At 38.2% G+C, this 25,078-nt stretch overlaps 2 protein-coding genes across 2 annotated transcripts; one reads left to right on the top strand and one right to left on the bottom strand.

Moving 5' to 3' along the window:
• Window positions 1–1,158: 1,158 nt before the first annotated feature.
• On the bottom strand, window positions 1,159–8,988 carry dusp22b (dual specificity phosphatase 22b). Its single transcript, XM_084733017.1, has 7 exons — window positions 8,778–8,988; window positions 8,293–8,326; window positions 7,471–7,553; window positions 5,932–5,981; window positions 4,966–5,040; window positions 1,718–1,889; window positions 1,159–1,589 (listed from the first exon to the last, which is right to left on the bottom strand). Exons 1-7 carry the CDS (start codon window positions 8,796–8,798, stop codon window positions 1,449–1,451), a joined length of 576 nt encoding a protein of 191 aa, XP_084589143.1. The 5' UTR covers window positions 8,799–8,988; the 3' UTR covers window positions 1,159–1,448.
• A 6,699-nt stretch (window positions 8,989–15,687) lies between these two features.
• ripk1l (receptor (TNFRSF)-interacting serine-threonine kinase 1, like) lies at window positions 15,688–23,139 on the top strand. The gene is made up of 11 exons (XM_084731546.1): window positions 15,688–15,900; window positions 16,019–16,181; window positions 17,769–17,925; window positions 18,100–18,237; window positions 18,363–18,594; window positions 18,755–18,904; window positions 19,128–19,204; window positions 19,314–19,389; window positions 20,625–21,212; window positions 21,356–21,505; window positions 22,643–23,139. The coding sequence occupies exons 1-11, from the start codon at window positions 15,873–15,875 to the stop codon at window positions 22,930–22,932; spliced, it is 2,049 nt and encodes a 682-aa protein (XP_084587672.1). The 5' UTR covers window positions 15,688–15,872; the 3' UTR covers window positions 22,933–23,139.
• Window positions 23,140–25,078: the final 1,939 nt, after the last annotated feature.

The following is a 25,078-nucleotide window of genomic DNA, read 5'->3' as shown; positions in this document are numbered from 1 at the left end:
TTAATTGATAGTGTGTTTTCTCACAATTTGGACAAGAGGTGGCAAGTACACACACACTATTTACTCAAGAAGTACACATGCTTGAAAAAAAAGGACTATTGTGAAAGTAGCCTAAGTAAAAGACTAAAGTGTAAAATAAGTAAAACACTATTAAACTTTAACCATTCTATCTTGAACTTAAAAAAAATACTGAAAATAATGAACATTAATTTTGCTCCGGTGTGCAAATCATTTTCAGTGTCACCAACTGAACTTGTAACATTACGATCAACACGAGAACAACTTAAGGTCTTTTCTCCTTTGTTATAAATTCCTTCATCTCTGCAGGAATACCCAGTCTTTCGTTCAGCACACAGCAGAGGCTGCTTATACAAGTGCTTTGAATCAAAGCATGCCCTTTTGGGTTTAAAAATTAGTCTGTGCCAAAAAAAAAAAAAAATCTGTGCTAAAAAAGCCTCTCACAGGCAAGCTGACAGATTCAATAGTTGCCTTTTGAGATGCAAAATAAAAAGAATTAATAATTCCACTCAAAGGAATTCAAACTCAAGTAACAAGTTGTTTTGAAAATGTAAGGAGTAGAAAGTACAGATATTTGTGTTAAAATGTAGGGAGTAATTGTGGAAAGTTGTCAGAAAACAAATAGTCAAGTAAAGTACACATACCTGAAAACTCTACTTAAGTACAGTAACTAAGTATTTGTATTTAGTTACTTCTGACCTCTGATAAGAGCAGTCGTTCAGAGTGATGGTCTTATTATTTCATTTCATTATTCATTTGCTTGTTTGTTTGTTTGTTTGTGCTTTATGAATTAATTTTTTACATAACTAATGTGCAGCTAGAATTCTTCAAACAGCTTAAACCGAGAAAAAACATTTTTGTAGCATATTATTAATGATTACTTCCTCATACACGTGTTCAACTAAAAGTTAAGAAAAACGCACAAAATTTGCAGCCCTAGTTTCTACAGACAGTTGAGAAAACAGAGTGGTAAAAGACGAACGTGATCTTGGTGTTTTTGATGTCACCATGCATGACCTCCCTTGCACATTAGACAAACAGGAAGACAACCAGGAAACAGAGACATAAACACAGAACAGAATGTGTCTTATCACCTTCAACATGGCAGCCCACCGACCGACTGACAAGCTGACAAAACACTTCACTTTACTCCTTTTATTTCACTATTTGAAATCATCCAGACACAGTACAAAAAAGCTCACAACATTCATAGTTTAGAAAAAAAACAGCACCAAAAACATCAATCAATGCAAAAAAAAAAAAAAAAATGAATGTGTGCTGCACACAAAGGTCTCTTCGCGTGTCCACAGTAGTTAGAGGATCATTCCAGCCTGTCTTTAGTCCGATCCAAAGCTCATCTTTGTTCCAGACAAGTCCAGAATACCGTCCTCTTGACCCAGAGCTGCAAAACACCTCATCAGCGGAAGTGGTCAGATGGTTCCAGGTGGGGTAGACGCCTCTTTTTTCTCCTGCTCACCGTTGTCTTTAGATGCCCTGAGAAGCAAGTCACGTATATCAGCCTCATCATTGAAGGGGTTGTCCTTATACTCCATCCGTAGCCATTTTCTGAACTACAGGAAAAGAAAACATTTAGGAATACTGATGGTACACTCTTACACTTGATCACATCTGTCCAGCAAAGCAGTGATATATTCCACAGTCTCTCTTCCTCAGTCTTACGCCCACACAGTTCACTCACCTGATCAGCTTGAGTAGCCTCGAACTCCTGCAGCTGGCGCTGGAAGCCCAGGTTGGGGCCGGCACAGGGCCGCACCACCTTCACTGCAGCCAGCGCCTCCTGCCAGCCCAGTCCTGTCACCGTCATGATGTAAGCCACCACCAGGGTGACACTGCGGGACACACCTGCCAAACTGAGAAGAGAGGGATGGGCAATGAGTACGCTGGTGCATGAAATGAAAAAACTTTAACACTACATGATTAGCATAATTTTTCATTAATACTTTTTGATATCATGTAATGTGCTTTCCATATGATTTGGGTAAATACACAGTTATGAGTGTACATGTAGAATATAGCATCCAGGTTAAGATCATTTTTTTGTGTGTATTCTGTGTATAGTGATTTCAGGTTATACTTTGCACATGTCATTATCATATCCTGCTTTCAGAAATGCAAGCCCTTATCCCAGTTTTGTCAGAAACCAGAACACTGCGACTCGTAAAAACTATATACAGACTTCTATTTATTCTCTTGCACGTTCATATATTAATAAATATATTTTTTTATATGTATACATATATTTTCTTGCTTTGTTTTGTTGTTGAATCATGCAGTAGTAAGTCAGTAAAACTAAATATATCATAAATACATCAGTGTAATGAGGGTGTACATCCTAAAATAAGTCTTCTATGGTAATAGAGAGGATTTTGTTGCTCTTACACTACATTATAGAAAATTAGTTGAAGAAGCTAAATCACCAGTAATTAAATATAGGGATACACAATTAAATATCAGGGCTGATAAATTATTGGCCAATAATTGGAAATTTAAATTACTATTTATCATTCTGATAATGTGCATCTGATTTGACAGATTTGTGTCAAAGCATTTCGTTTGAATTCTTAGGCAAAGTACTCTCTAAAGCCAAAGGATGTTTGTGCAGTTTTTTGATGAATTTTACTCAAAAAAAATAAATTCACATTTGAAGAGTCAGAACTGTTTTTCGTTGTTATTGTGATGTCAGTTAGATATGGTTAGGTCAGAGCTGTGGAATATTAAACCATCCATCTTTACTCACTGCATCTGAGCCTTTCGTACCCTCAACTGTGCAGAAACCACAGGTTATATGTAGTTTATGCACAATTATAGGTTATATGAAAATGTGTTATCTTATCAGCCGTGAGAACCAGGTACTTAGTGGTTATCTATATTGGCTGAAAAAAGTCCAATATAAAATTAAAAAAACTATGTAAATGTCAAATGTATAAGTGTACAATCAGTGTACTTATATGCACGTTAACAAATAAAAACTAGAGGTTATGTAAAATAGCTGACATTTCCAGTACAATTATCAGGTTAAATATCTACAGTAGATTAAAGTCTAAGCAAACCAACCAGATGACAGACAGTGACAGGTGGACTGGTGGAATAAAATACAAGAATTTTGTAGTAAAGTGGACTGAGGTGTAGAAAATGAGTAACTTCACACACTACAATCAAAATCTAATTTTTTGGGTCAGTAAGTACAGTAGAAAAACCAGTGGCATTGCAGGTCTTATAAATAGCCACTTGTTCCCCTGTATTTCTGAGAAGACCCTCTGTCTAACCAAATATAACTTTCCTCTGTGTGAACATATGGTCAGCTACCCACTGCAAGCACAATGTGACTGTATTGTGTTACTGTACTCTGTTTTGGGAAGTTCAAGAATAGGCTTTTTGCTTATCATTTAATCTCCTCTGTGCAGCAGTTACACATGGGTACACATGTGTGTGTGGTTGATCTCAAGTTTTATTTTTAAGATCTGTATGAGCTTAAGTTTTATTTTTAAGATCTGTGCATTCAGGCTGGGTCTCACAAACTTTTGACCAGCTAAAACCATAGTTTAACTTTAAATTATGTTACACCAAATTTCTAGCTTAAAATTAAAAAGATTCAATTTAAACCTCTGATAAGCTTTTACTGTAAACCTAAATTAAATGTCATTCTGTTGCACCAAAATGTTGAACTAGCTAAAAAAAGATAATTCTTTTTTTTTTTTTTTTTTACCTTTTAGCTAGCTAGCAAACTATGTAAAATGCTGCTAATACTTTGGGTAGCTAGCAAACAATGCAACTTTTAAAACCTTTCAGCTAACGAACAATACAGCATTTTGCCAATTTCTCAGCTAGAAAGCAAACAATGTGACATTTTGTTAAAGGAACTACACAGAAAGTTAATATTTTGTTGACTTTGTTGGTGAAAAAACTCCTGTTTCTTTTTAGCTGGCTAATGTTCTACTCACTGTACCTCTGCCTAGAAATACGTGAACCAAGGTTTGTTTCATCTGATTTCAAGGATAATCAAACCAGTGACAGGCATTAAACTACTATACAGAAATAGCCCAGGTAGTTTTGGTTTGCATCAATAAACTTGCATATAATCATTTTAAACAAGGTTTTATTAGACTATCATTAGAACTAATCCTACATTAAATTAATCTTTGTTGGTGCAACCCAGTCTTAGATTCAACATGTCTATGAATGTGATTGCACAGTTAGGCAGTAATGGACTATATGTAACAGGATTATGTAATCTGGATACAAAAAAGTTACCTGCATTCCATTACAGTCACAGATAAAGAAGACAAACATAAAACACTTAGAGCTACAACAATTAATCTATTATTAATCAGCTATCAAGTCTGCACCTATTTTGATAATTAATTTGATGGACAGTTAAATTACTTAATTCTAGTTAATTTTGATAATTAGCTGTTTTCAGTCATATTTTAATTTTAAAAAATCAGAATTCTCTAATTTCTTCAACTTAAATGTGAATATTTTCTGGTTTCTTTCTTTCTCTCTGGCAGTAAACTGAATATTTTTGTGTTGTTGGCAGAACAAGAGATTTGAGGATGTCATCTTGAGCTCTAATCAACATTTTTCACCATTTTCTGACATTTAATGGACCAAACAACTAATCAGTTAATTGAGAAAATAACTGATTAATCAATCATCACTTGTAGCCCCAAAAACCAAACTAAAAAGAAATCACCATATTGAAGCAATCCAAAAGTAACATAAAGTAATCAAGTTACATTACTTTAATATTGTGAAACTTGGATTATGATACTGACAACATTTTTCAACAGGTAATTAGTAACTGCATTGGAATATATTTTTAAAATAACTCTCCAAACTGTGTGTTAGAAGATAGAAGGAGGAAATCTGTAAAGTTCACTGACTTCAGTAGCAAAGTGCGAATACAGCAAGCAGTCTTGCTCTCACCAGTGAACGAGGCAGCCCTCTCCTTTCAGGCGGGACTCGTGCATGAACATTATACTTTCTTTAAAGTGCTGCGTCCTGTGGAGCATAAAAAACACGTTTGTTATTATAATGGGCCATGACCACATGAAAGGCAGCAAGAACTGCTGTAAGAATGTGCTGTTATTTTGTCTCCACCAACTCTTAGAGCTCCTCCATGCATCTAAAAGCATTGCTTGAGCACATGGGTGTTTTTTTTGTACACCCTGTGTGCGTTTTTACACCTGACTTGTTAAACCCATTTCATGTCTTATCCTGGACAGATCAGGATGAGGGTGTGTGCATCTCAGGTTTGAGAGAGTTGGTGTCACATTTCACTAAACAGGTTTCAAACACCTAACAGTCCGAACCAAAGAGATACGAGGCAACCCAGGTCCTAAGCCTGACAGGGGTATTAGTATGCATATGCATGTGTATATATGTGAATTCCCATGTGTAAGTGTGTAAAGGGTTAGGGGGAGACATATATAAATGGAGGCAGAACACCAACCATCGTGCTACAACTGCAGAACGGAGCAGTGAGACTTCCTTCCTGCTAAGAGACCGCCTGAAATTTGGCCATAGAAGATTTGTGTGTGTTTGAATGTGTGTAAACCAGGGTATCCCTTGGCAATGCATGCACCGGCTCCACCCTTGATTTTTTTCTTCTTCCCCCGGTTTCTCACGTTACATAAAAACACCTGCATGTGTTTGTGCATGTCATGTCAAAAGAGCAACTGCACGCCAAGAGCTGAATCCAGCCGTGCTACTGTGATCCAGCCAGACAATAAGTTCACAGTTAAATGTTGAGCTGGTGAAGGCATATCATTTACACGTTAGCTTGAAGAAAATGAACCTCAGACGCCCACACGGTGCAGCCTCAAATGGATGTGGTACTCTCTCTCTCATTGTTCTGTACCGGGTTGCTGTGCTGCACATTTTGGTACTTACAGGTTTTGTGTGGGCAGGTCAGCTGCTGAAATGCACAGATAGGTCATCTCCTGATGGACAAAGTATAATAGTTAGCTGTCAGCAGTCACTTGCTCTAATTGCATAATGCATTTAATATAGATAGATAGATAGATAGATAGATAGATAGATAGATAGATAGATAGATAGATAGATAGATAGATTCAAAATCTATTAAGTTCAACCATGAGTCCAAGACAGCAGGATTACTATTGCAACCACCAAATTCTAATCACTTCGTCTTTGAGTCCAAGTGCATGTTTGTGCCAAATTTTTGGAAAATCTGTCGTGGCGTTCATTGTTATGCAACACCACCAACAAACATCAGCAATAGACCTGTTTAAACCTGTTAAAGTCTACACATTATAAAGTGCAGCATTGTCACTAACGGGTTCAGTTGGCTTGTTTCACAGTTTGTTCAGGAGTAAAACACTGGTTGGCACAAATGATCTGTGAGCCTGGTTGATTACGAGGGATGGCGTTCTCTTACGTATGCCTAATAGTGACAGTTCATATGCACTTAATAGGGGATGTACTTTCGCTCTAAAAAGTACCTGTCCTTTCCTCGCCACCTGGGGGACTCTCAGATCATCTTACTGTGCAGGTTGGCTATCTTATGCAGTTTGTTACAATGAAAAATACTGAGCAACAGAACAGAAAGTTAAAATGTGTTCAAATTCTATGACAGTTTGGCATCTATTATTGTTCCTACTTTTTTGTACTCACTATCATTTCAATTGTTGGTGGGTGTTGTTACCAGTCCTAATGTAAAAAATGATTTCTAAAGTTTTCTTGGTGTTCAAATGTAGAAAACTGTGCCTATATCAACTAGCAAATGGATCTACTCACACACAATAGCTGGTTTTACTACCATCTTGAAACAAAGCCATGATTGCCGTGTCACAGGTTTGCCCTGACAAATACCACTACACATGTGTTGCCAATGGCTGCGCTGCTGTATGTAGAAGAATAAAGACAATTTTGGGCTAATTTGTAGCCATATTCATGCCCCTTTTTAACATTACTGAGAACAGAATCATGTTTTCACTGGCAGCTATTTGAGAAACTTTACATCCAAATCAATAACCCAGAAAAAAATAATAATAATGAAGCGAGACTGCACAGTCCTCATGGGCTGAAGCAAGAACAACCGCCTACTCTCAAGCCCACACAAGCACACAACTCAGCACACTGACCTAACCAACTGTTGTTGACTGGCATTTTTTTCACGATACTCCAACAATCACATGAGGCAGAAACTCCCCCTGCTCATTGTTTATTCACTGCGGGACTGAGAGTTGTTTGCAGGAGAAGAAGAAGCGTGGCACTTGTTCCTGAACAACCTGACAAACTGGTTCACGGACGGTGTCACAGCTCAGGGAAGGGGGGTCTCAACCAATCAGATGCGTTCAGCCTTGTTTGCTTGATCACTCTGCTTAAATATTAATGGGAAACTTAAGATGGGCACAGTACAGTAGGACAAAGTTGTTATGTGTAAGAAGGAGACGGAGAGCTTCTCACCTGGAGGATGGGAGCCGCGCTGTCATGGATGGACAGGATGTGTGTGATGTTGTTTCTGGCTAACTGTTCTCGGTCTCTTGCATCTGACATAAAGAAATAACAACACAGAGGGACTATGGATATGAGCTGTCATTTACAAAAAACAAATTAGATCTGGGAAATATACCATTATCATGATATTAGACTAGACATCATCTTAGACAATTGTAAAATCATGAGATGACGTATGTGTTGTCTTTGGCTGCCTTAGAATAAACTGATTTAATTTCTTGAACCTACCAGACTGTTCTAGCTCTTCTATTATTTGTCTCCGCTTAGTCATTATATTCACATTACTGATTACTTATCAGAAATCCTCATTGTGTTAATATTATGTGAAAGCACCAAAAGTCATCCCTACAATATTATTGCACTTAGAGCCCGATTGGTTCACCGATATTCTCAGCACAATATTGAGAGATTGTAGGCAGCATTTTATGGATATTTGGTTCTTTTTCTTAAATCAGGTTTATGTTTTGCTCTGTGCTTGTTTTATTTATAGCTATTTTGTAATTGGTAAAAATACAGATGAAAACTTACTGGTTAGGTCAAATTTTTGCATTACACATCTTCTGTATAAAAAATATTGCCTGATAAAACAGTATCAGAATTTCTTTACTCCATAAATCCAGTATCCACCAGGCATTAGTCGTAATATCAATTAATATCAATACCAAGGTATTTGGTCAAAAATATTAGATACTGATTTTGTTCATATCACCCAGCCCTAAACCAAATCGATATTAATGAAGGGGAAAAAAAAGTCTTAAATATTAGACAGACCTTTGAAATTTCCCAAGTACAAGTCAGGCAGGACCTATAAGGACAGAGATATAGGTAGATAAGTTTGAAGCAGACATTGATAAAGTTAAGAGGTACAGCAGCTGAGAGGACTTGAAACAGCTGACTCAAGTGACACCCTGAATATATGAAGTGATAATTAGAAATGACAGCCCACAGCTCAAATGTAAACCTGACATCACATAAATAGAAAAATAACCATAAAAAACAGGTTAAACACGCCATTTAACACGTCAACTATTCACAATCAGATCACTTAAGTTAATAAGATTTATGCTTAAATGTTTTCGTGCCACAGGATCGTGTTAAATTAACGAGCAGACACAACTTTTTCTCGCTGAACATCTCAAAGACGCTATTAAAGATGACAAGCTCCATATCGCCTCCTGAATTCCACTCAAAACACCGAGGAGGACCGCTCGTGTGTGAACTCAACACCAGTGGTGTGCAACAGATGAGAACCGTACCTTATTGATGCCATTCCCCATGCTGAGAGAGCCCGTCTGAAAAATGACAGTGAAAAGAAAAGCCTCGCTGTGGTTCCTCGTTGTTTAAAAATGCTTATCCAGCGGCTTGACGGCTTCCCAAACCCGCTGTTAGGGGCGCAAATGCTGCAGCTCCGCGTCCAGGCGAGCCGAGCACTGCTGAACCAAGCTGCGCGCGTTGCATGCTGGGAGTTGTAGTTTGCCTAAACCTAACCAGGTAGTTTTGTTACCTCAACCAAACTGCGACAGAAAATAAATAAATAAATTATAATAATAGCATGGCAACTCAGTCAACAATAATCTTCGCATCGGAGTCAAGTAACACTTTATTGTATTAGAAATATAATTTAAGAATACAAAAGTTATTACAAGTATACTTATACCTTTTAATTTAAAGTGTTTAATGTGTACTTTTAAAAAGTGTGTCTCAAAATACATGTCACTAAGTCCAACTTCAGCGTACTAAAAATAAATATAATAACTGCAATATTTAAAGTAGTATTTCAGTGTACTTACAAGAAATGTACATCAATGTAAGAGTATTGTAAATTGTATATTAGTGTGCTTTTTAAAAGTACGCTGCAAATACTTAGAGTAGTAAGTTTATTTTGTATAACTATTTTCAAGTCGTTTATAATATGCTATCACAGTTGTATGAGTTATTAAAGCTCACTTTCATTTTACTTCATTGGAAGTGTATTTAGGTATGCTTACAAAAACTATATTTCAATAATTTAAAGCTACACTAAAATAGTGTAAAGTAGTGTAGTAACATAGCAAAAACAAGGTCATTAATCAAGCATGTATATTACTACCTACCCAGCTATATAGTGTGCTAAGTATACTTGTTCCACTGTAGGACATAAAAAATACACTAATTACATTTACAATTGAGCCTTTCTAAAATTTAATTTCAACTAAAATATACTTAATAAAAAAGTAGTTGTTCTGAAATAGCAAACTTTAATTTAACTACTCATTAACACACTTGAAGTTTACTGATGACAGTCTGACCGCAAATTCACTCAGGTATTCTCAAATTTAATATACTTGGCATATTTATTTTTAGCCAGGACAGACTCCTGGGTAGACGTCCCATGCATAACCTATTTACCTCAAAGTGCTTCAAGCGTGAACTTTATCACTCTTTATACTGTATTAGCTGACTTTCCAGAGCCTTTCAAAGCCCTGATATAAAGATTTCTACCAGAAATAGATTTCTGGCAGAAATTCATATAAAGGCAAACTTCTCCCATGTGTATGTTGTGCAGATACAGGTGTGGTTTTAAACCAAACCATTGAGGTAAATATGATGAGAGTATTAATAGCCTCCCCCCTCAGCCTGATGACAGCAAGTACTTAACCCTAAAATAAACCTTAAAAATACAACACATACCAGACACATGCCAGAGCAAAATTAGCCAACTCCCTGTGGAAATACTACAAGAATACAATGAGCCAGCATGAAGTCAAATGAAATATACCTGTTTATATAGTATAAATCATTATGTTTAAGCAGAAAAATATATACTGCTCTTCAGGTTGTATGATAGCCTGGGTCCAGACCTTTGAATCTACCCAGTCCACTGATTTGGCTCGGCCCACTCCATTGAGTAGGCTCTTTCTTTGGATAGGATATGGATATGGATATGGAAATGAAGTATAAAAACTCAACAGTTCAGTCTGATATCTGGTGAGTTGTATGTTTTCTAAACCACACAACATTTGGATTGTACTCATGTTTGTGTTGCTATTTGAATAGTAAATATGGAAGGATTTTAGTGACAACTGCCAAGTAATAATTCAACTTTTTAAAATCTTTAAAAAGATGATTTAAAATATTTTAAAAGATGATTTACCCCCCCCCCCTTTCCCTGGAATTCATGTTCTGATGCATGTGTCTGAATGACAGAATGATATCTAAACACCAAGACCCGCCCCTTCAACACCAGATGTTATCAAAAATGATAAACAAATCCAAATGTAGTGAGGAGATGGGAAGGATTGGTCACATCAGCCACACACAGGGACTCTACCTTCCGTGCACCCTGGATGGTCGCCCACTCCATCACCAGCGCATCGTATGTGACATGACACCAGTGGAAAGGGTCGCTCAGACGTCGCCCTGGCCTGAGGGAAATTCCAAACACCAGAGGAAGAGCCAGAAAGGGACATCAGGACAACAGACTCCATTGAGAAGCCTGTCAAACCTCAGGGAAAGAAACAGACAATGGTGCCAATGAAAACGACCATCTGTACAAGACTCTTTTTGGGAAGTTCTTGTGGACCCTATTAATTGACTGCTTTGCCACCAAGACAGACACTCAGACCAACCTTACTGCGGCCCACCATCAGGTCAGGGGACCATTCATCCACCTTCATCCCCAACATCTTGGCTCGCCAAGAGCCAGGCAGCTGGACAGAGGACCAGTAAGATGACTGGGGCAGGCTATCAACACCACGGTGGAAGGCTTCACTGGTGCTGTTACAGAGAAAGGATGGCACCTGGCATTTCTGTACTGATTACCATCATGTTAACAACATCAACAGGAAGTACTGCTACCCACTGCCCCACATTGGCTGCACATACACCACAGGCGCCAGTTGGTTTAACTTCCTGGTGATCTGTTGTTGTTCTGCGTGGGACAGTCTGTGACCACCAGACTGACTGAGAATTTGAATGAGAGAACTCCTCAATGCTGATATCTTGAGTCTTAAGTTAAGATTTTAATATAGGCGTAGGTGTATTTTGTAGCAGATTTCTTTTCTGAAGTATGATTCTTTGTTGTATGTTTATTTTTCTGTAGTATGTTATTAGCTATGTGGTTTTACTATGTGTTGTCATATGTTTAGCAATTCAAAGTCTAAATGGTTGCTTTGACAGTATTACATCATGCCAATAAAACCATTTGTATTTGAAATTGTAGATTTTTTTCCCCAATTTGGCATAACAAAACAAACCCTAACTAACTTAAGTAATCTTGTCTTATTGACTCGTAAATCTTAAATACACAACCCAACACCCTCATCAGCTTTTATGTCTGGTACCATGCAACTAACACTACTTTTCGCACTTTGCTGAGCACCTTTGAGTCCATTGTGAAATATAGAAAAAAAAAGTTGAGCAAAATCATCAATAGGCACTTAACTTCAAGACAGAGGTGTTGATAACATCTGTAGAGAAAATAAAAGATGTTCATGATTTATAACAAAGCTAACTCAGTCATTCCATTCCATATTCAACATCCATTGTGTCAAACTTATAAAAGAGCATCAATAAGGATTAAACAAGTTAGCTATCAGTTCCATTAGCTACTTTTAGCTAGTTAGTAAGATAAGTACTACTACGGGTGGAAAAGTGAAAATTAGGAAAGTTATCTTAAAGTTAGGGGAGTTTATTTAAGATCTTGTTCAGTTAAATGCTTATCTTAAGTTATTGGAACATCGAGAACTGCTCATCTGCAATGGCCTTTTTCTTACATCAGGCGCTAACCCTATCAAACAGTTACAACAGTGTCTACACGTAAGTAAGTTTCTGTAATGGTCTTCAGCCATGAGAGTACTCCTGTTATTCTTGTCTAAATTGGCTTAAAACTACCATTGCATCATAGTTGCATACCTGAAATAACTCACACTGTTATGAGGTAATGAAGTTGGTTGAGTGCATTTGTGACGGAAGGACCCAAAATCATTGTCAACAGTAATCTGACTGATAATGAAGCCTTAATGAAAACGGGTCTGACCACTGGAAAGGGCATTGATCATTCGTCAAAAAATCTCACTAGTCAATTGTGTTAACTGATTTTTCTGTTAGGTATTCTATCACAGCGCTTGATGAACTGACAACTGTCACAGCACGAACATTTTCCAAAATAACCTAAAAATTACCAGCAACAAAAGTGAATAATACAGAAAGAGGAAAAAAATGTGAACCAGGAAACCGTGACAATACAAGACAGGTAAATATGATACTGCTTTGTTGTGGCTTTAGTGTGCAAAAGGAGGAATTTATAGTGTGGGTGTTCACAGATAGGCTGCCCAAAATGTAGGCCTCCATGTCATACATCGCCCACGCTGTCAGCGGCTACAATTCAGGTGGTTTCCCACTCTAGTTTCACACAAACGCTTGTTTTATCAATGAACTTTTCTTCTTCTTCTTCTTCTTTAAATTAAGCCAGGGAATCATTTTAGCTGGTTTGCTGTTTTACTTCCAAAATATCAAAGTCATACTGTTTGGTCTCTTAGATGCCATTTAGACAGAGCTGAAAAATATCTGGAGATTAAAGACAACTACATCAGAGTATCAGTATCACCATCATGTCTGAAGTGGGCAGAGCTGCACTTCTACTAAGCAATGCTGGGTTGTTTAGTTTGCGATACTTATTGACACCAGTAGGTGGCGACAAAGCCACATGACTTTGCCACATTATAATGGTCGCATCTCAGAGAAAACCCAAAGTTTACACTAAGCCAAACATTAGCAAAGTTACAAAAACAACTAAATATCATTCCAGCATTTTTATTTTTTTGTAGATTGTGTCTTTAGGCCTTTTTGGCCACAAACACCTGACTATGCAACCGTTCATTGCTTAATTTGTTCTTCACTCTCAATGTTTTACTTTAGAATTGCTTATTTAACTTTATAAATGCACATTTCATCCTAGTACTGTACATTTTCACCTTTATTATCATTGTTCTGTCTTTTATTACTCTATTTTCTTTACTTACTGTGTTTGTAATGGAGCATTTTTCCCATGATTGTACTTGTATAACAGGTGTGACAATAAACATCTTGAATCTTGAAAAGTTGCTGAGGACATTTCATTACTGAACAAATGACAGGTGATGATATTTATAGGCGATGGCGCACAAGCAAACATTGTCTCATGCAAGTTTGCTAGGTGTACATACAGTATGTCTCTCTTCAGAGCTTATTTTACACCACTTTATACTGCACCCTTGTGGTCAAACTACAAACAACTGAGCCTACAGAGACTTCAGGTAGTCTATAATGATGCCATCAGAATATTAGGCTGCTAAATCGACAGAGATAGTGCAGTACAAGTAAAATGTTTGTGGCTGCAAGAGTAAATATTTTCCAAACTATCTTAAGTAATACAATATGCCGGTTTAATTACTCTGAGAATGAAATAATCTTGTGTTTATCTAAGATTTAGCACTACACAGTACCAGTCACAGCTGTGGAAACATTGGTCTTGTCATATATAAAAATACATATAAAGTATATAAATTGTAAGCAAGTTTTAACACAGTTTTCATACATCGATGTGGACTCAATATTTGCCAAATCCAGTCACTGCTTACAACTAATTAACCTTACCAATGAGTTATTAACATTAACATTGACAACTGGCAAAAGGGAGCTTTATTGTATTTTAGATGATTTATTTATCACTTCCTGGCATTTAAACCTGACAAAAGTGAGACTTACAGTAACATGTAAAACAGTGCATTCTGAAAATGTCAAGAAGTATTGATCTGGTCATTTCATATGTTAATTTGATATGCCAGATGAAACTTTTTTGACTAGACTAGAGGATGAGGAGCAACAAGGACCAGTGCCCCTGTAACAATGAGTTTGGACCCTCTTGTGGCCTCTAAAATAGTTATGAAATTATCACTTCCTTGAATTACATAGCACTGATACAAGACAAGTGTTACTGAAACAAAGAACTGAAACTGTAAGTTACCAAAACAAATATGTCTTATATAATAGTATTTACATTGTTTATGTGTGCTATTACTTTATATACTGAGCTAAAATTTTAGAAAGCTTGAAAAATGTCACATCTTTCTCTCTTCCGGTTTAAATGTGTCCCTCTGACAAAACAAGTCGCCCCAGCCAGGCCCCTCTGTAAAATTGCTACCACTGTTATTAAAGGGATAGTTCATCCCAAAATCAAAAATACTGCAGTGCTACTTATCCATCTCGATTTTGGGTGTGAGTCGCAGAGTTTTGGAGATATCAGCAGTAGAGGTGTCTGCATTCTCTCCCACATATAATCGGGCTTAATGGCACTTGACTTGTGGTACACAAAGCACAACAAAAAAGACATTTGTAAAGTGTCTCAGTTACAAATATTATGAGCCGGTCACTCAAGATCATGCACAGACCTTGTTGTGAGCAGATCCTTAAAAGGACTATTTTCTTTCTGCACTAGAGTCTACCAGAACTACTTTTACTTTTTTTTTTTTTACTTTAAAATACCAGAACAACTTTCTTTCTACTAAAATAGTTCTTACATGAAACTGCTCACAACAAGGTGTATGGATTATCTTGATTAACAAGGCCATGATTTTTGGAAAGAATATTGATTTGTTTGTTTGTTTGTTTGTTTTGTTTTGTTTTGTTTTTGTGCCTTTTAGCCCCAGTATATTGGAGAGAAGGCAGACATCTCTATGTCAGATATCTCCAAAACTAAGCAAGTCACACCAGAGCAGTATATATGGATATAATATGTGTTTTTGATTTTGGGATGAACAGTCCCTTTAAGATATGTCAACATGGGTAATTAAATGCTGGCTGATGGAGGGGGCAGAGCAAACAAATAAAGCAATTAGATCTGAGGCTTAGCAGTACAGATATCGTGGACTCACTATTTGCAAACAACAATTACCTAATGTCTTGTAAAATATTATTTATGATTACGAAGTGGTTGGTCTTATTGTCTTTTATCTGGACCTTGAGTTTGTACTAAAGTTTGAACTGAGCTGAAATTAATCGAATCGAACAACCGTCCTGCTCTGTTATCGACTAGTGAGGCTGTTTGTAGTTTTTACGTAGCCTGAATGGTTTCACTTTTGAACAAGACGTCGAGGAATTCCCGGAACTACAAGTACTCTGGATTTTACAGCACTGTTAGGTAACCGTTTTACTTTAGTCGTTTTTTTGTTGATGCTGATAGCTAATGGAGTGCATGATGTTGTTTCCGGGTCAAGAGACCGGTTGACGTTACGAGGGCTAACGTTTATCTTGTTGTCAAAACTTTCGGGGACGCTCGGCGTTAAGCTAGCTTGTTACATCCTCACCCGGCCGAAGTGTTTTGGAAGTTACGGATGATTGAGTCTCCGCTTCAGTCATTCAGTTTGTGTCCTTAAAACATTAGCATCGGGCTGCACACACTTTTCTGTCACTTTTATGACTTTTCCTGAGCTGTCGTCTGCCTCGTTCAGTTATCAATTGTGACTTTTTGTTATGGCAGGTATGGCCACCGCGCCACAGCTATCGCTTCATATGAGGTCGACTGATCTCATCAAGAAAGAGCTGCTGGACTACGGAGGATTTGGAGACGTTTACCTGTGCTACCATGTAACCCTCGGCCAGGTGGTGTTGAAGACGATATACACAGGCCCTCTTCGCAACGAGTAAGATCTGTGTGTGTGTGTGTGTGTGTGTGTGTTATGTAGTTTGCAGGGTATTCCCCGTCACTTAGACGGTAACTTGAGTCATGTGCCCGGGCAGGACAGTACAGATGCATCCAGCTCACCCAGACTCGTGTTTTTGACAGGATATATAAAGTAAACCCAGTATGTAATACTATACGACATTGATGGACAGATGTTGCTTGTGTGGAGTAGTTTGTAAGCCTAGTTTGGTATTATAACAACGTGTGTCCACCACACGAAAGACGTGCACTGATTGCCAACTACTTCCCTTAAAAAGAGACAAGAGAGAGACGTGAGTTTATCTGAAATGCGGATGTTGGCTCGATCAGACATCCGTTTTTAAGGTCAGATGCAACAAAAACAACTTCTCTGCCCCTCTCATTTAAGAAAGTCCATTCACATATTTATTGCAGCCTTTATATGGGATTTCAATTTCTGACTTCCTTATTGTCCTGCTGCGTGCAAAATTAACAAACAGCATTTGGCTGGTGATATTTTTTTCTGCCCTAAACCCCTAAAAATATGCACTTCACTGTGTGAGACTCATTTGTATGATTTTTGTATGTATTTTTTTTAAAGGGACAGTCAAAAATACATATTTTTTGGCTGAACTGTTGTGCTGTTTATCTACCTAGATAGTTCCTGTGTGAGTTGCAGAGTTTTAGAGATATCAGCTGCAGAGATATCTGCATTTTCTCCAAAATAATGGGACAAAATTGCACTCTGCTTGTGGTGCTCAAAAGCAGCAAAAAAAGGGGGGGGGGGGGCTTGTTCTAGTATTTTGATGTAAAAAGTAAAAGTAGTTTTGGTAGACTACAGCGGAAAGAAAATGATTCCGATAAGAAGCTGCTCACAACAAGGTCTGTGGATTATCTTGAGTAACTGGGTCATTATTTTTGCAGAAACAACGGCTGCATTAGAGTAAGGCGATGTAATTTTCTGAACTTACCAAACTGCTGTAGCTGTTGCACACTTAGTCAATATATCCACATTACGAATTATTATTTATCAAAAATCTTATTGTGTTTTTGTATAAGCACTAAAAGTCAACTGGACAACATTGTCGCAATATTTATGTATTTGATCTAGAATAATGTAATATACAGTTTTGTTCATATTGTCCAGACCTGATCAGTCACATCATGACTAATGTCTGATATCTGTTATTACTGTAATTAAATTTTGAAAAGATAATAGTAATTGCAGTGAATTTTATTGCGATTTATCGTGAAACTTTTAACTGAATACACTGATAGCAATATTTATTGATATTGCAACAGTATTGTAGTGATAACTATTGGTGCTTTCACAAGATAAACACAATGTGTTTACCACAAAGTGGGTTCAGGCTAACAACAGAACAGCTGTAACAGTTTTATAAGTTCAGAAAATTTCATCACTTTACTATGATGCAGCCTTTAAAACCAAGAAAAGACAACACTTATGCTACATCATGATGTAAAGATATAAGCCTACAAAATCTAAGATGACGTGTCTCATATCACAATACTGATATAATATTGGTATCTCACTATTTCTCACTATTTGTCTTCCCATACTGTCCAGAGAGAGTAAAAGGTCACTGTTGGAGGAGGGGAATATCATGGCAAGCCTGAACCATGAACGGGTGGTCAAGTTGCTGGGTGTGATTATGGAGGACAGAGACTGCTCACTGGTCATGGAGCTGATCCCCAGAGGCAACCTGCTGGTGATGCTAGAGACGGTCAGCAGGCTCAATATCTGTGCTCGCATTGAAAAGGGGAAGATTCAGAATCAATGTCTGCAACTTCACTAGTTCCACTACTTTTCATCTCTAGTTTGCAGTCTTAATTAACTCTTACAGTTGGACTTTTATGTGAATTGAAGGATTGATACACTTTATTTTCCCTGTTCTTAGGTCTCTGTACCGATATCTGTCAAGGGCAGAATCATCTTAGAGATTTTGGAAGCGATGGTGTACCTCTCAGAGAGGCACATCATACACAAGGACATCAAGCCAGAAAACATTTTAGTGGACAAGGATTTTCACATCAAGGTATATTACACAATGTGGCCCGTGACACAACTGTGATATTATGACATGCGTATAATTATACATGAGACAGAATGCATGTATAATCATGTTAATATGAGTGTTTTTTTTCCTCTTGTGTTTTCTAGATTGCAGACCTCGGCCTGGCCACCTGCCAGACATGGAGCAAACTGACAAAGGAGGAGTTTCGCAGGCAGAGTCGTATGGGACGATCAGCTGGAGCGAGGGGTGCCGGCACGCTGAGCTACATGGCCCCGGAGCACCTGGAGAGCATACACACACCCTCCACTGAGAAGTCTGATGTGTACAGCTTTGCTATTGTGGTGTGGGTAATCCTCACAGGGGAAGAGCCATATGCAAGTGAGTCGGGATGTCAAAGTGGAGAAACGTATCTTTACAAATGAAATTATTTGGTTAATGCAACATTAATTTCATTCGAAAAACGTAAGGTGGTAGCAGCACGAGGCTCTAAGCTTAGAAACAGTTTAGCAGTTTATGGAGTGCTTTTTCTGTGTTTCAGACGCCAGGAGTGAAGACCAAATGAGCCAGTGTGTCCGAAACGGTGACCGGCCTGCAGAGGACCTTATTCCGGAAGACACACCTTCAGAGATAATTGAGCTGATGAAGATGTGCTGGGATCACAAACCAGAGCAGCGGCCAACATTTAAAGGTGCTCTTTTTGTCTGTGTATGTTAAAGCTATGTTAGGTTCTATAAAAATAACTCATATTTGCTGAAGCTGTCACTCTGTCCTGACGGTAGCACGAGACAAGTAATATTTGAGGCGTACAGTGTGTAAACTTTCCTGCTTGAATTTCAAGCAGTCATTCAACCCCTTCAGTTAATTAAATGGATCTTTTACTCATCTTTTTCTCCATTTTCCTTTTCTTTCAGAGAGTTACGACCTCTTCCTTCCTTTCTACACGAAAAAGCTTGAGCCGCTCATAGAGGAAGATTTAATTGATCTGATGGTGAATATATTTTTTTAAGGATTTAATGTGGTTAAATATTAAAACACTGCTAGATTAATACAAATTCTGAGTATTTTATATTGTGATTCTCTGTGTGACTTTTATGTAGAAATCATATGAAGGCCCAGACGACCTCGTTGAGAAGATGAAGTCTTTATCAATGACCCATGATTGTTTTGCGGCAGGTAAGTACTGTTAGGTACTGCTGACCGGATGTACTGTACACACTCTAATGTCCACCTGGCTGTATACATGTAATGTTCTAAATGCTTAGAAAGTTCAAGAAATTGCTGAAGTTGTGTATATATTTATATATAGCTATTTTCTCACTTGTTTAGAGAATTGTTTTGTCCGTTACCTTTATTTGTTCAGCATTGTTGCCTTTGTTATATGATGTTATGTAAGCACATTGTGAGCAATGAAAAATAGGGTTGCAACTAACAGTTATTTTCATGATTGAGTAATCTGTTGATTATTTTCACAACTAATTAAATGTACAAAAATTGTGAAAAATGTTTATCACATTTCTTATTTACTATCATACATAACAGAAAAACAGCAAATCCTCATATTTAAGAAGCTTGAACCAACAAATGCTTGATTTTTTTTTTTTGCTTGAAAAACAAAGGAAATTATTAATAGACTATCAAAATAGTTGGCAACTAGTTTTCTTTGCGACCAACTGCGATTAATAGACTGATTGTTACAGGCCTAATGAAAAAGCTGGAGTCAAATTCCGTGTATTTGTACACAAATTTATTCTGAAAGGGACTGAGTAGCTTAATTGCTTTAAAGGAGCAACATGTAGCAACTGTACGAGCAAAAATCAGTACAGCAGCCCAAACAGCAAGTTGGAGCCATAGACTGTACATTGTATAGATTGAAATCCTATTTAATACACAATTCCTGGTTGAGGCGAGTTGTTTCCCCTGGCCCTTCCTCCCCAGACTCGGGGAAGCTCGAGCAGGCTGCAGGAACACTGCAGCAGCACAAGATGCGTGCAGCATCGTAAATGGACAATAAAAAGTGAAGACGAGTCCTTCACTGTAAGTTGATCAGCTGTTTATAACTGTTGGTTGTCTGTCAAAGTAAAAGTAAACCTGTTATATTGAAAACAAAGGCCCACTGCTCTAAAAACATACAGAGTTAAGCAGCTGCTTGTCTCACTGTCTGCCAGACTCCACTAACATATTGCTCAATTTAACTATAAACATCTACACCTACAAGATTATTAATGGTTTCTTATGACTCGTACAGAGACACTTACTTGTTGCAGTGAACGGTCGACATTATTTTGAAGTTGAATAGTTATTCGGGCCTGGAATAGAATATAGAACAATATATATATCATGGTCATTTTCTGATTTATTACAGTAAATATATTACAGATTCCTCCTTATCTCCTCTCTTTACCTCGCAGATTGCCCTACTTCTTTGGTGAGTTCAGACAGAAGTGTGCCAGTTGAAGCCAGTATTGAGGACCTGCATGACATCCAGTATGAGCCGTCTGGGGAATCTCTTCAGACAGATGCGAGGGCAGTCAGTTCTCCCTCAGCTCTGGAGGACAAGCTGGATCGGGAGCTTCAGTACCACAAACATGGAAGCTATAACTCTGCGAACCAGCCTGATGCTGCCAACTGCTGCCATCTCAACACCTCAAATCCCTTCCTGCAAAACCTCCACACGACAGATCACGGCATAAGACAACCGGAACAGGACAGACCCCCTTATATGTCGTCTGTCCACTCCTGGACCAAAGCTGAGCCGGTGCAACCTGTCAGCCAGGATGAGCCTTGGTATCGGCCTGCTGCTGGTCTCTATGATTCCATGAACTCTTCCATATCTTCTCCATCCACAACACACCTGCCGATGTCTGCCAGCACCCCTTCTCTGCCACAGTACAACCAGCAACATCCACATTCCCACTATGACCGCCAGCAGTCCTGGCCAACTTACCCAGTGTCTGATACACTGGCCCCGTCCAAGGGCGGCATGCTACAAGATCCAGGTACACACAAACATGTTTTGATGAAGCATTTTTCCAGTAAATTGAAATTCTAGATCCAGATACCTGAGGCTCTTTCTGTCACCTTTGACAGCCATGTGCTGGAGACACTGTGTTTATGTGTGTTTGCTTTGGGCTCGTTCCAGGATCTCTTTTCATTCAGAATGCCAGCGGGATCCAGATTGGGAGCAACAACACGATGAGTATCAGAGGTTACGAGTCCTCCCATAGTTTATTGTCTCAACCCTCTAACGGCTCAGCTAACTCTCCCATCAAAGAAGGCATTCAGAGATATGGTAAACCGTAACAGTATTTATTTCATGTAACAGATAATACAGTGGAAACCGCTTATAGCTTAGGTCTGTCCATGTCAAATTGCTCCCCACAAGCCAATGATTATTTTAACTAGGGTTGTTTACATACCAGTATTGGAAATCGCCTCCGATAGTGCCTGAAATGCCAGTATCGTTATCAGTGTGTGAGTCTACACACAGACCCAACACTAGGTGATTTATTAACCCCAAAACAGGGCCCTGTTACTTCCCAGCAGTGTCCCATATGCCTCTATTTGTTCATGTTTTATAAAAGGTTTAACTCGAACCAGGCCATACAACAATGATAGCAGTTATGTTGCATCCATACAGGGTTAGGAAATTTATACATTTAGAAATTACAGTTACTGTAGTGGTACTCGCTATTAGTCGCAAAGTTTCGGGATTGGTTTTGGGAAGAAAAAAAAAAATATCAGAACATCTCTAATTATAATTTTTTTTTCTTTTTCTTTATGTTCGATACACAGTCTAGCATTCTGCGACCCCAGCATAGTAAGTGGCAGTAAAACATGATATGGAAAGCTCCCCTGCTCTGAACGATGGTGCACACGACAATTGACACCCCCCCTTAAAAAAAAATTACCTCTGATTTAATTACTTACTACAGCCATAAACCAGAGTGAATTTTTTAGTATTTGTATAGAGGTGATTCTGTCCCAAGTTTTTTTTTTATCCATATAAACACTTAGTCACTGTAATCGTGATCACTATGAGAGGTTTCCACTGTATATAGTATGTCTGTATATATGTATAGTATAGACTTCAGCTGTGACTCAGTTTGCAAATATTGCTTTTTATTAGGGCTGCAACTAAGAATCTTTTATCAGTGAATCTGCAGATTATTTTATTTAATTAATACTTAAATAATTTATTATACCTGACAGTTTTTTCCAGTTATTTTCTGTCAACTAATCCATTAATCCACTAATCATTTCAGCTCTAGTAGTTATTTATAAGCAGTAACACATTAAAAAGGTGCAGTAAATAATTCAGTACACAATTTTCTACTTTTTTCTTCAACAGTTAGAGTTAAACTTGAAACATTTTCTCACTGGAGTTGAGCAAATAATTGCCCTAATAGAAATCTGTTGTGTCATTCAGAGGACCATGCTGTGACTGAGGAACACCTGGATCTGCTGAGGGAAAACATCGGGACCAAGTGGAAGCGTTGCGGGCGGCGACTGGGTCTGACAAGTGTGGAAATAGAGACCATCGAGCACGACTTTTACCGCGACGGCCTGCCAGAGATGGTGCACCAGATGCTGGATCGTTGGAAAATGAAGGAGGGAAGCATCGGCTGTACAATTGGGAAGCTGTGTCGAGCTCTGGAAGGCAACATAAAGGTTGATGTCATCCAGAAAATATTGGACAGCTGCGGTTCTTCCTCCTAGATCTGATGAACTTAGGCAGATTTGCGCCGTTCCCTCTTAATGGCTTTCTTCCCATGATGGACATGTTTTCTAAGCTGTCTGTAAAATTGAAAGGCTGCCTTTCAAACAAAACCAAAAGACTATGTTGGTTTTACGTGCCACTGGTTTGAGATATCAAGCCCTATTTAGGCAATCTCTAAAACAGGGTCTAAGGTGCGTGGCGGATGGGTATTTTGTGACGTGTCCAACCACTTTGCTTTTTAAACGGTGCAGTCTAGGTGCAAAGTAAGGCGCAAAGGGGTTGTATTTAGTATCTTAATTAATCATAGGTGTGTTTTGGGTGTAGCACGAATAAAACCAATCAGAGCATCATCTCCCAGTCCCTGCCTGCCTGAGCATTGCTATGTAAATGATGGATTCAGCTAACAGAGGTGCTGAAATGACACACTTGTAGTGATACAGACACTACAAGTAATCCATGGGTCAGGCAGGCTGGATCATAAAACATATATTACAACAATACAATTAACATGATTAATAACCAGTGGGCTGCAGGTGGGTGAATGCCACTGCGGCAAATATTGTTAATAATTAAGCAGAAAAATTAAAATCTGTAGTTATGAACAGATGGGACAGAGGAAACTCTCCAGAGGAAATATTTTTTTTAGACAGCTGTGATGGAAGTCAGGATTTATACGCTGCTTTACCCCAAACAATCCTAGATCCAGATACCTGAGGGTCTTTGTATCACCTTTGACAGCCTTTGACACACCTACGGGCGCACAGAGGGGCACAAGTACATTTGCCACCTACACAAAGTGAGCGCTGGGTGAGAAAATGACAACTGTGTCGGTTAGAAAATAGCTGCCCGCTTTTGCGCCAGGCGGAAGATGGAGCCCATCGTCTCAAACACGTGAAGTGCAACTGATAAGAATGTTATGTGTGTTACTCAAAGCACTTCAACAAACCTTTAAAAATATCATGATAATCACAGGACTCACTATTACTGTTTACATTGGGAAACTGTCTTTGATAGTTTACTTAAGTGATCATTTGGGTATCACTGTTGTCACAGTTTAAACTCCCAAACTTGTTTTTGCGAACAGCGGAGATGAATTTTATCAGGGTTCAAGCTCCAAAATCATTTTTCTTTTTGCAATTTTGGTCTTTTGGTTTTGTTATAACGGTCCAAATAATCAGTTTTGAAGTGTAGCAAGTCAAAGCAGTAATTTTCACAAAGGTTAATATTTTAAATATTATTAATGTGTTTGTTTTTTCAGAAATTGTTTTCTGTGTCGTGATGTTATGATGGAAAGAGTTTGTACAAGGTTACAGATGCTTTAAAAAAATAATGAACTCCTTTTCAGACACAATCAAATGGTGATATATGGTGTATTTACATTTGTCCAGCCCAACACAAACATAATGACTTCAAGCACAGGTCAGACTGTGAGCCTGTATGGACAGAAGCCTTGCAGTGCAGTATTCTACAAATACATGTGTATTATTTTTTTTTTATCCATTTGTCCCGTAGTGGTCAGCAGATATTATAGTCACAAGTGAATCAAACTCTCTCCTTAAATCTCATGAGATGATATTCTTCCATTTCCCTAAATGGCAGTAAAGGTGCATGAATTACTAATTGGATACTTGTCTGAGTGCTCACTGTGTGGATTTTCTGTAATGACATTTGATTATCTTTAATCTGATGAGCTGCTGCACTTCGATCTGATCTGCCGTGATTAAGCACTTTGGATTGCAAGTTACTTTCCTGTCACAAGACAAAAGTTTTACAGTCCTGGAGATGTGTTTATGTCTTGTTCCGTTTCAGAGGTTTTTAAAGTGGGAGGCAGGCCTCCCCAGGGCACCGCCAGACAGTTTCAGGGGAAGCACAGTGAATGGATGTAAAAATATTACAAAGGAAAAACATAAATGTGTGTTTTTTGAGGAAATTTGCTGTTTTTCACCATAGAGTCAAAAACTAACAAATGTATTAGGATAGACCTTTTTCATGTGTTTGGTGTAGTCTGAAGTTATGTAAAACAGCAATAATAGGGTATGCTGGCTAAAGTGTTGGAGTGTCTGTGGGATCAAATAACATAACAACCCCACAGCCATCCAGGAATTAAGCAAAACGAAGCATGTAAACTAAGGGGAGTTGGTGGGT

Source organism: Lutjanus erythropterus, chromosome 12 (assembly GCF_056507025.1).
Source record: "Lutjanus erythropterus isolate fLutEry1 chromosome 12, fLutEry1.hap2, whole genome shotgun sequence".
Classification (NCBI taxonomy): Eukaryota; Metazoa; Chordata; class Actinopteri; order Lutjaniformes; family Lutjanidae; genus Lutjanus; species Lutjanus erythropterus.
This window is presented reverse-complemented; position numbering and strand designations above follow the sequence as displayed.